General features: G+C 34.3%; 1 protein-coding gene across 1 annotated transcript in view; it reads right to left on the bottom strand.

Moving 5' to 3' along the window:
* CRPPA (CDP-L-ribitol pyrophosphorylase A) overlaps positions 1–12,669 on the bottom strand; it is a 117,894-nt gene that overhangs the window by 51,885 nt on the left and 53,340 nt on the right. Inside the window, 4 exon segments of the mRNA XM_032110568.1 lie at positions 2,295–2,423; positions 6,732–6,824; positions 7,541–7,630; positions 11,575–11,672. Coding sequence (XP_031966459.1) covers positions 2,295–2,423; positions 6,732–6,824; positions 7,541–7,630; positions 11,575–11,672 — 410 coding nt within the window.

The raw sequence follows: 12,669 nt of genomic DNA, 5'->3' as shown, positions 1-12,669 counted from the left end.
TCAAAAAATATTTATTTCAACAAATTTGCTTTTCTAATGGAAAATCTGAAAGGCTACCCCCATATTCTTTTATATCAACATATCCTCACACACAATATATAACCCTTCTAAACATAATATAATTTCATCTGAATTGTACCATGGCCATGTGTCTCAATAAATTCCCTTTTTTTTTTAAATTCCTAAATGTGCATCTATCAACCGTGTATGTTTGATAGTGATGATATAAACCTGTCAGCTAGAGGAAAGCTCCATGAAGTAACCTGTCATCACTCTTTTCCTGAAATAAACTATAGCTTTCTGGGACTTCTAGAAAGCATAGTGACAGAAGTTATTGCAACAATAGGCTATCCTGCACTAGTACAGGTGTTTTTTGTGTTTCTACTTCTGGACTCCCCATCATGCCTATATGAAATTCCATCCTCAAGCATGGCAGTCACCTACAGGTTCACCTATTAACGGCTTGTACTAGAAGTAAAATACCTGGATGACTCTCAAATCATGCTTTGGACTTAAGATTAAACAAAAAGAGACTGTTTTAAAGATGTCTTTACATGTAACAAATTGCTTTTGTTCACAGTCTCTCAGACCCACCCAGACCAACAATAAATTTTGGGTTACGTAATTTCTGGATTCGTACGTCGAGGCTTTCCATAGGTCTTCACCTAGAAACAATTACGTTCTATACAGATCTGCAGCCAAAAGTAAACTTGATACATATATCACATATATACAAACTATCTGTAGAACCTATTCTTTTGTTATCTATCAAATACTGACAAGCAGGAACTCAAGACTATATCCTTGTCTTTGTGAGCAGCAACACGTTTTAAATCCATTTTAAAACAAGACAGCTAGAAATAGTTTACTTTGCGAAGTGTTTTACTCTGTTTAAGACTTTTTCCATGCTAATAAGTGGTAACTCTCTATGACATAATGATTCTAGCTTTTTATTTTCAAAAAATGGAGGCAGCAGTCTGGTGCAATTCTCTTATCATCACAGACCAAGAATTCCCACTCAGATCTCATACTGCTCTTATACATGCCTGTTAATATTAAAATGTCTTGGTGCCATGCCCATCAAAATCCACTAAAGATTGTAAAAGATTTTGTTTTCTTCCAGTTAGCTTTACTAACATATCCACATATATCTATTTGATTCACTTGCATATAAAATCATATAAACACAATGAAGTCTAAAAGGCAAAAACTGCAGTTAAACTAAAGCAATATTTGAAGAGTTACTTTTTACCATGAGAAGGTGACAGAGCTACGTTTCAATAGTTATTCAAATTATTTTTACCAAAGGAGGTCAGAATTCACCCTGAAAAAAAATGGTGTTTGATAGCACCAGAAAGAAAACTGAACAGTTGTATCCCCTTCACTGTTTTACAAACAAGTGACAAACTAATGCCATATAATAGCAATATTCATATTGTGTTGGCATTAAAAGTCTATAAAAGCATAAACTGATAGGTATTGATACTCCCAGCTCTTAATAAAGCAATAGAATTTGATGGGAAAAATCAAGTGCTTGGTATACCGGAAAAAGATATAAAACTAAAGCCACATTTAATCAATTATATATAAACCCAAACACATAATTCAACCTGAAAAAAACCCAGTTAAGATTGCATTTATTTTTCTTTATTAAAATTTCCATTGAATACCTAACTTCCTTCTTCCTTCACTGTTGACTGAGTTAAGAAGCTGCAAAACTATATCTGCACTGGAGGCAAGGCAGCCCACTCTTCTGGTTGACAGAACATGTTTCCCAGGCAAAATGGTTTATTTTTAAATAGCTTTTGTGAGTACAAAGGATGTTGGAGTACTAAATCTTTTTGCCTCCAGCTGAGGCAATTTGCTGCTATTACAGACACTGTTTCAACACCTATATGCTATGCCCTTCCTGTCACCTGAGTACCAAACTCTGTTTTGATGAGGGACATAAAATACTGCAGAACCACTGACTGAATGTACTTTCACTATTTTTCTCTTTTTTTAATGCTGAAAAAAGCAAGTTCCCAAGCAGAAAAGCAAAAAGGGTCCTGATGTTTTAATGCATTTCTAAAAAATATTTACCATTTATTCCTCTCTAATCAAAAAACCTTACATTTTTGTCTATAACTACAGGGTTGTCTGAATTTTGAACAAGAACAGGCAAGAATCTTCGCAAAAAAATCCTTTTCATGTCATATATATTTCCCTTTGATTTTGTTTTAAATGAAGATTCTATCATTAATCACATAAATTGCAAAAGAAGATAATTTGCACACAGAAAGATAATTACATACCTTACATTGGATAAGGAGACCATAAACCAAAATGTTTTTCTTTTTAGTTTCTCTTGCAAATTTCTTGATCATAGTTAGGTCTTCCATCCCAATGCTGAAAGAATTATTTTCTGAAATATCTAAGTGCACCTGCAAAAGAACAAATGAGAAAAAAACAAAATCCACTTTTTCCACAGTGAAGCATTTTAGACTGATGGTTTTTAGTATCTCATTTTTATGTGTTAAGCACACACAAAAATACAGACTAACTGTAGTGGTTTAAGACTTTTCTTAGATAGCTTCTATTACTATTTAATTCCACTACTTACTTATACATTTAGTGATATGAAAACCATTTCTTTTAGAAGCACAAAGAAACCAATATGCCAGAACATGTCATCCATCTTAAAAATATTCAATTAAATTAGAAAACAAACAATATTCTTTTATAAGCTCTAGACTAACTTTCACAAGGTTGTTTTGTTTTGTTTTGTTTGGGTTTTTTTACTACCAGAGGACTGTAGAATACATGTGTCTTTCTTAAGGCTGCATCTTGAAGGTTTTCAAGACAGAACTGAATTCTTTGAAGTTTAATTGGAAATTTACTATCCTTTCAGTATAGCATATTAGTTACCTAAATGGGATTAATTTCAAGGTAACACTTGAAGTTTAAAAAGAAGAAACTACCTCAAAAGGTAGGGATATGACTGTCCTGAGCTCTTGGGCAGGGAAAGGCAAGTCTCATTTCCATCAGGGATGCTGCAGAAACATGGCAGGTCTTACAGGACCTGAACTGAGTTCAAGAAGCATTTGGACAATACTCTCAGGCACACGGTGCGATTCTTGAGGTGTCCTGTGGAGGGCCAGGAGTGGGACTTGATGATTCTGATGGGTCCCTTCCAACCTGGCACATTCTATGATTCTATGAATTCTCTCCTGGGTATCTTGTGCAGGGCCAAGAGTTGGACTCAATGATCCTTGTGGGTCCCTTCCAACTCAGAATATTCTGTGATTCTGTAACTGGTATTTCCAGGGACACATCAGCTAGAGCTCAACCCTTTCCCAAGGCTTACATGTTGCACATTTTAATCAATTTATCTTACAAAGCTTCTATTATCTGTAGAAATCAAAGTAAGGATGATGATTTTTACATATAAAGTTTCAGTATCTATTAGTAGTAGAAGTACCTTTACCCCTAGAAGAGAGAAAAAACATTCACCTGGCTGAATGATTCCATCACATAAAACTTACCTGTGACCACTACACAGAGGCAGGGATATAGAGATCTCCCCAGAGACCAGTGCTTAGGAAAATTATTTCAAGTTCTCTTTGTACTTTATGTTCCATTTATACTGACAGAAAATAGGTCCTCATGCATTTTCCCTTGCAACACTTCTTAAAAAAGCTGTTTATTGTCTAAATGCATACTCACCAGAAGCAAAGCTATTGTCTTCTACTACGCCAGCAGAGATTAATTTTCACACATACTCATTATTTTGTTATTTTCTACCCAAAACAAGGCTAAGAACTACTCATTTACAGCTATTTACAAGAAATTACAAAACCTATTAATTTGAAAGAACTTAACCTAACTCCTCCTTACCATTAACCTCTTTGACAGCTTTAAAAACAGATTTTTCTCAAACTTACTTTGGTACTAAAATGCAAATAATTGTAACAATGGAGCTGAAGTACTAGCATTCCTTTCTTTCTAACCCTAAGCAAAGCAACAACATAAAAATCAAATCCATTCATACCATCTACAAACATGAAAATGTATTGCTCAAAAAAGTAACGTCAGAATAAGAACACAATTTGTCTGGTTATAGCATAACTGGAGAGGATACTGGCTTGATGCAAACAAATAACTGAAGTTTACCTCTGTGCTTCCTATTTCTTCTGTAATATTAATCTTCCCCTTTGTCCAGATACAGTAGTCCAATTGGTGCTTCAGCTTACAGATGCCACAAAACAATCCAGTCAGGAACCAGGATAATGGACAGACTTTGAATCTGTGGCAACTGACAGGTGAGATTCTGGACAGAAGTCATTATGCCCACTGCAAACTCATCCTTTTATTGCAACAATGCTCCCTGGGCTGCTTAAACAGAGCATCTGGCACAATAACAACACCTGTCATTTTTACAACTAAAGAAGATGACTATTGGAAGGAAAAAAACCCTTTTTTTTCTTAATTATCAGATTATTATGAAAAAATTATTTTTGTCATGAAATCAAAGAATAGACAAGAACTTTTCAATTACCCAAATCCAATTACATTAGACTGTTCCTAGTTATGAGTTTAGAATGGAAGCAGTTAGTTGCTCTCCCCATTTATCCTTTCAATTCTTCACTACCAGAAAGAGTTTTACTTTTGAGAGTAGAAAAACACAATGTCTCCCTTACAGCTGGTACCTAAGACCTATGCATTTAAATGTCATCATACTGCTTAAAATTCTGATTCACATTTGTCCAAGAAATATTAATATGTTCTTCTACATTGAAAGAAAGTGTATTATAGCACTGTTCATGAACAATTCATTCAGGTAATATGTTAAAAAAACATATAGGAAAGAATAAAGTTGAGGAAAATCCCACTCATGAGCCTTAGTGAAGAGGACACCCAACACTGAATTTAATTAAAGACTGCTGAAGGAAATTTCTGTCCCCGATACCATCTGTAATGAGTTTTAGAGATCAGAAGTCTAAAGGGCTTCAATACTTCCCAGTGATTAATATGGGACAATGATTTGTTAAGCTAATTCTTTAGTCACTGAAAACATACCTTCCAGATCTGCTTTTTTTCCATTCTGGTATTTCTAACACATAGTGTGGTACTTCCATCAAATGAAAGTGTAGCACCAGATGCCCAAGTGCAATTAGGCAATATACTTTTAACAAATATATTTCTATCAGTTTTTCAAATATTAGCAACTGTTTCCACCTAGTTATGAGACTTTTTTCCACTGTCTAGTTCTGGAAAATGTCAAGTAGTTGTCAGAAACAACTGATGGATCTGGAATATAGTAAAGGGATTAAATGTATCATTTTCTCCTAAGGCTATTTTAAAAGGTGTCCACCTAAATAATTTGTGCATGCTGCAGGCTGTTCAAGCAAGTACAGTTTCATTAAAAATGGTTGTGGGTTCTACAAAGACTTCAAGGTCTAGTATCTCAGGGGCAAAACTCAAGTTTCATGGGGAGATTGTGTAAGAATTATTTACATTCATACCTATTTCTTAGGAGATATTAAGACCAGAATATTTACAGCTACAACTATTAAACCAAAGTTTTCACATTCCTAGCATCACATTTAAAAAAGTATTTAATTTGAAGTCCAGACTAGAAAGTGCTACCAACTGGGCACAAAATAAGCGTGCTTTTGACACCTTAGCATTAGCTAGTTGATTAACAATTTCAACTTTATCTTCACACCCTCAAGATTCAACACAGACAGAAATAGTTTTTTATATTCTTGATAAAGGACTAATGAAAACATTTTCAGTCCAGAAAAGGGCATTTTGAACATCCAGTGGCCTTGTAAATGACCAACAGAATTGGAGACATATAATTGCTCTGATTATGAAAGGCAGAAATAATTTATCTTTGATAATTCAGTAAAATTAAAGTTTTACCCTGAAGTTCCTCAGAAACAGGGTCAAGGAAAAACGTGGTCTAGAAAAAAAGTGCTAAATATTGATGTTCATAGAATCACAGTAACTCACTCCAAGAGAACAGCATACAGTAAGTAAGGATATAGCAGGTTGATAGGTTTGGCTCTACAGAAGGATCAGGACAGGCTGGATACATGGGTTGAGGCCAAGGGTATAAGGTTCAAGAGGGCAAAGTGCCAGGTCCCACATTTGGGTCACAACAACCGCACCCAGCACCACAGGCTGGGGCAGAGTGGCTGGAAAGGTGACCCATGGAGAAGGACCTGGGGGTGCTGGCTGACACTGGCTGAACACGAGTGAGCTGTGCCCAGGGGGCCAAGAAGGCCAACAGCATCCTGGCCTGTATCAAAACCAGTGCAGCCTTCAGGATCACACATGCCGTAAAAAAATAAAGCCACCTAATTCTGTTTCAACTGAGCATTCAAGCACAGCACATGCTTCACAGCATCCCCAGCAGAGACAGAGCACAACACCAAGGCAGGAGCTAACAGTTCAGTACAACCAGCCAGCCACAATGAGCCTTCCACAGAAATATATCACTAACTGTCATTTGCTAGTGTCACTTTGTTTCCTGACAGAATGCAGTACATTTGTTGAAATGCAAATGAGTTTTTTCAGAGACCAATTTGCAGTCTGAACTTAAAATTTTATTCCGAGTTAGCAGCAGTTTAAACCTAGTCTAACTTTAAAAATATTTATATTAAATATTGCTTATATTTGTATTAAATGTTATTTTAAAATATTTAATGAGATTCTTTCTACAGTAACTTACAGGAGTTACCTACCGAAATAAGGACAACTGGATATAAGAGAGGAATATTTGATTTTTCCAACATATCCACTAGTTCCTGGATTTCTTGAATGGCACACCTTTTATCCTAAATTAAAACAAATGTTTAGAATTACTGAAAACAACAATTATCTCATAAAAATTGAATTCAAAGTTCTGTTATTTACCAAAAAAGAATATATCTCACTTTTCTGGTTTTGGGGGGGTTTGGTTGGTTAGTTGTTTGTTTTTAATATACCTGCAATGGCATTGTCTGGCAAAGTTATAGATGTTTGAAAAAGAACGAGATTACCCTTTATATACATATATATATATATAAACAAAAAAACAAGATTAAGATTGGTCTCAGATATGGTTCATCTAAAACCAACCTGTTCCCATACAAGGACCCAGATACAGATCACATGGCACGCACATGTCCCGAATGGGAAACATTACCTTACACCATGGTAGCAATGAATGCACAGTTAGATGACCACATGTATGACAGGCCTCTCCTTAAAATACAATATACACTTCAATACAACATCTATGAAAGGAAATTTTGAACTACTTCCAGTTTTATCCCTATGGTTTAAGCATTCATGGCTGGTTAACAACACAACAACAGAAGAGTGGAACCAGAGGAGAATGAACAGACCAGTATCTCAAAGGTCTAGTTTAGTGCACATCAGAAACAGCAAATATCAGAATGGACACAGCATATGAGGACAAAAATAACAACTTATTACTCAAATATTTAATTATTTACCACTACTAATAAGTTTAAGTGCAAATTAAAAAGCATGCATCCTTACTACTTACATTTACACAAACAAAATTGTAGCACTGTCCTGAAATGATGTTTTGTAGATGGCTATCATTTTTGCTTAGAGATTGTGAAATAGCTTCAACCTGATTAGACAAAAAAAAAAGTCAAAAATTCTATTTCAGCCTTAACTATCTGCTAAAGCTTCCCCCACTGTGGCACAGTTTGTTCATTCAAATTATTTTAAATTGGCAATTATTATTTCCACTACAAAAACTGAAAAGTGCTCAGAATTTTGGGGCACTCAACAGTGAAGCATGGAGCCCAACATATGCTGAAGTATACTGCTTAGGGAAGCCATTCCAGAAACAGCTCTAGAAGCATCAGGCACGAGTGCTGCTGCTGGGGTTAGGATGTTCAACTGTTTCCAGAGATGAAAACACTGTCCATAAAATGATCTAATTATTTTAGATGTCTAATTCTGAGAAAACCGCTATAATACTCAAATATATACATTTTGTCTTCATGAAGTTAAAAATTAAATAAAATAAGTGTGCGTGAAAGACCAGGTGCAGTGATGTTCCAAGGTTCTGCCCAGAGCAAGAGTACAAGACTTGACTAGAGTTTCTCCTTGAAATAATTTCCTCAATGAATATTTTAAAATACTTTCTTAAGTACAGACATACTTATTTTGCAGCCTTTTACACAAGCTAAGTAACTATCTTATCCCAGATAAAATAAAAAGTAGATTCTACTGCATTATCAGCTTCAGGATTGCCTTAAGTAAAACAGTAAACCAGGTAACAGAGGGTGAATCTGTTCCCTAAGAGCAGATTATAAAAAAATAACAAAATCTTGAAATTCAGGAGAAAAAAAAATCTTCATGTTGCTTCCATTAAATCAGCAAATCCCACTGTTTCACTATACAACTGAGCTTTATTTCTGCCCAAAACACATATTAAGTATCATAGAACAGAAGCAATACACTGCTGTGTTCCCTTAAAATGCCACTTAATCCACAATCCAACAGAAGTTCCAAATACAACATTTTAAAAGGCTTTGCAGTGTTATGTAAAGCTGTATTTGTTAATTTTTGTCATAATCAGGAGCTAACTTGTTTGCAAAGGAAGGTGGTTTGAAACCAAAGAGTTGATATTTTTGCTCTAAAGATTTTAGAAACATTTTGGGCTCAAAATTTGATAGCATAACCACAAATAGCTGACATTTAATCTTTTAAGATTAAAAAAAAGTCACAGAAGGTATGAATTACTTCAAAATACTTGGCAAATGCAATAATCCAGGGCTCACCTGGCTTGAACCTCTGAAGATGTAAGATCAGAAATCCCTGGTATCTTCTCAACCTTGCACATACTTCGATGAACACAAGCATACTGCAAGCCAGCATCTTTTCTGAAGGTATTTGGAACATGACCCAAGGCAGAAGGCCTACTTTTATTTTTTCCTTTGAGATATTACCATACATGATGCTTAAGCATTGCTGAACATTTAAAAATTCCTTTGGTGTATCAGAAATTTTGATTTAACTTAAACAATTTTATTAAGTACCACACTAGCATTTTTTAACTACAATATTATCCAGCAAAAATGAAATCTAAATTCTCTGTTGGAAAAGTAAGCACAGCTGCCTAAGAAGAAGCTTCAATAAATCATCAATTAACTAAAATTAATTCTTATTCTAGTTGCCATTTTATATCCTATTCAATATTACTTTTTTTAAAATTAATATTAATCAATGTTATCAGCTATGCAAGAGAGCAAAAATTACCTAAAAATACCACCTTGGTAAAAACTGATTGTCGCATAATAGTGCAGTGTTTAAATAAAAAGGAGTATATGGATTTGCTTTATTACTTCTGGTCCTTGTAACAACTGATATTCTTTAATGCTTTTTTAATTACCAGATGCCCTGCACTGAATTTTCAACTTTATTCAACATCAACTTTCATAAAATCAAAGATTAATACCAGGATATTTGGAACCTGTAAAAGTTATTTAAATTATATCAGAATTTAAAATCACAATTAACACCAATGCAGCAGGTGGACTATGCAATCATTAAGAAACTGGTGAGTTTCTACTAGTGAAATGATAGTTCTTTTTCTATTTGAAAACAACCAAATATTTTTATATGCAGCTCATGGATAATTATCCTGTCACAAAAATGACACACAACTTCATCCAGCTGATTCCATTTCATGTGACAACAGCACTTTGTCACTAAAGAAACAGGAGTACACGATTTCCAGTGACAGAAGAAAACACCTTCAGCTCCCATTTAGGTTTGTTTGCTTCAAAAGAAAGGGCTAAATAACAAATTTAAGGAAAGACTCAAGTTATGTCTTTAACAGTATGATATCCTTAACAAAACATCCATTCATTAGTCATACTGTTTAAAGTAACACTGATTAAAGTACTGTTAAAGTACCTCACAAGCAACAATGTAGCCTTAAAAAATTTTTAGAAAAGCTTTTCTTTTCATTTTCTTTATCTTATTAGTTCAATTCTTAGGTCTTTTTTTCCCCTGTTATTGGCATTATCATGTTATTAGAGCTTCTCTCAGAAATCCTTCTAAAAAATTTCTTTTTAATTAACTTTAAGGATATATGTAGAAGTTAACAAATACCTCAGAAATAAACACGGCTGCTACTGAGAACTGGAGTATCAAAAGTATCTAAAATGTTAAAATACTGGACCCAGATAATATGTGCTCTACTGAATGATTCCCAGTTGGTCTCCTATTTAGATTAATTACCTTCCAATTATCCCTTTGAAAAGGCCCAGCTTTCAGTGTGGCACATCTATATTGCTTAAAATAATTATTTTGCACAAAATCAAGTCTTTCTCACACAAGGTGCTGTGCTTCATTTGAGAACACACAGGCTTGTGCATATATTGTTTCTAAGGTTAAGAGTTCTGTATATTGGTAAGCTTAAAAATTAACTCAGAGATTTTATTGTTTAAAAGTATATGGGTAAGTGATGTCTTCCTACTAATAGCAGAATAGTTTACACAGAGATAAAAATGAGAACTAGCAATGGATCTGGTGTCAGTGAAATGGAAACATACTTCTGTCCCATCGTACAGATATTCAGACAAGAAAAGATCTTATTCAACTCTGCTAATTTTTTTCACTTTTAGATGTAGACACTGAATAGATATAAAGCATGATTCCATACTAAATACAATTCTTTCCAAACAAAAACTGTAAGTACAATGTCAAATGACATTTCCAGATATAAAACAGCCATAGAGGTTGGTAGAGAAACATATCCTTCTAATAATTAACACACCATGCAGAAGATCAACAGACATGAATAAAACCATTGCAGAAGTAACAATATGCAAATCAGAAAACCTGTACTTTTGAACAGCTATTCCCTGTCTGTTTCTCAGGGTAACAGGAACATGTGATATCATCACATAAGATATAATTAAGAATCACCCCAACACCAGTCTAAATTTAAGCAATTATCAAATGTTAATCGCCTTTGGGAAAATGGAAATACGATAGCTCTATTAGAAAGAATAACGAAAAAGATTGTTAAATGCCAGTAGAACATTCCATCCATATCCTAAAGCAAAGGCTTCAATGAGCATTCACTGTGAGGGAAATGTACCCCTATCACTCTACAAAAAGGATGATTAATTTGATTTTGCATTCACAGCTCTGCAGGAAAACAACGTACTCTTTAATTGGTTCAAATGCCAAGTCAGACTTCAAAGTAACAAAAGCATTTCCTCTGTAACATACTTGTAACAATTTGGTCTTACTGAATTCATAAAATCTAAAGAAAATGGCCTCTCTTTTGTCTAGATTCAATTTCTCCTCTAATCAAATATGGACATTTTATGTGGATCTGTAAGATCCCCCTGTACAGCACTACTGGGCAAAAGATGCTTCCTTCTTGGTAACTTCCACACCTGTTATTAATCCCTTGTAATAAATACTACAGTGACACAGGAAGTCTCACTTTTTTGTTTTCACATTATTTAGACCATTTCTTAGGAGCAGTGGCAACCAGAAACATTAAATTAATCGTACAGTTGAGAGCCATAGAGTTGTACTTACTTTTATTTGGCTTTTCAGAGATTCAGGAAGGAGAAAACCTACTTGTGCAAGAGTTTCCTTCACATTGGTGATAACACAAACTTGTTGTGATAGGTTGTCTGTGATCAAGAAAAAAACCTTAGTATTTCATGCAAAAAAAAATTAATCCAAATTACTAATCTGCTAAACATTACCTTCAATCCACATATTTCAACAGCTGTAAATTTAACGGCTACAAGGTACAGTTAATGTAACTACGTAATTTATATGACATACATCTCAAAATTCAAATTATATTTGATGTGATTTTGTACAACATGATATCGTTACATAAGGCCTGTCCCCAAAGCCCATTTAAATCTACTAAAATGTATTTGTTCGGGTCCATATTGACACTAGATGACAATCAAGAAAACTTTCTGAAAATTTCATCTCTTATCATTTCAACAGATCACTAAATGCAGCGTCAGTAATATTGAGTAAATTAAGGGGGAAAAAAGCAAAAAAACCCAGGATATAACATAAATCCTATTCCCAACAATACATACTAAAAAATAGCCCAAAAATTTATTGATGATACTATTTAAGGAGACAGAAGATGTAACTGTTCACCCCAACAGCAAAGAAGTTGCAAAGTTAGTGACAAAGATCCTGGCATGGGCAACTTCCTAAATGTTTTACTGGGGGTGGGGGGGCGCAAAATACAGTATTTTGTTGCTATCAAGAACAATAGTTTCAAGTTATTTCCTGATCTGTTCCACAAAGCCAGTATTTCAGAAAATTAGTGATTTCTCTTGTTACTGACTACAGGTTTTAGATTCAGCGAACATTTTCCTTTCTTTAAGATAACAAACCAAAATTCCAAGTCTGAAACTCTCAAATCTAATTCAGGACTTTATCCTTTAGATGCTGAATTAACACACAGAAGAAAACATAAGATTTCCAATGTTTTGGGGGGAGCCATTCCATAAGCAACTAGAAATTTCATAAAAGTAAAGTCTAATTATGTTTAAAGCATATGAACTCCCGGGACAGAAATATACCAAACACCACCACAAAATAAATTAGGAGTGAAAGACAAGAAAAATTATAAAAATATGGGCTAACTGGTCTTCA

Source organism: Corvus moneduloides, chromosome 1, assembly GCF_009650955.1.
Source record: "Corvus moneduloides isolate bCorMon1 chromosome 1, bCorMon1.pri, whole genome shotgun sequence".
Taxonomy (NCBI): Eukaryota; Metazoa; Chordata; class Aves; order Passeriformes; family Corvidae; genus Corvus; species Corvus moneduloides.
This window is presented reverse-complemented; position numbering and strand designations above follow the sequence as displayed.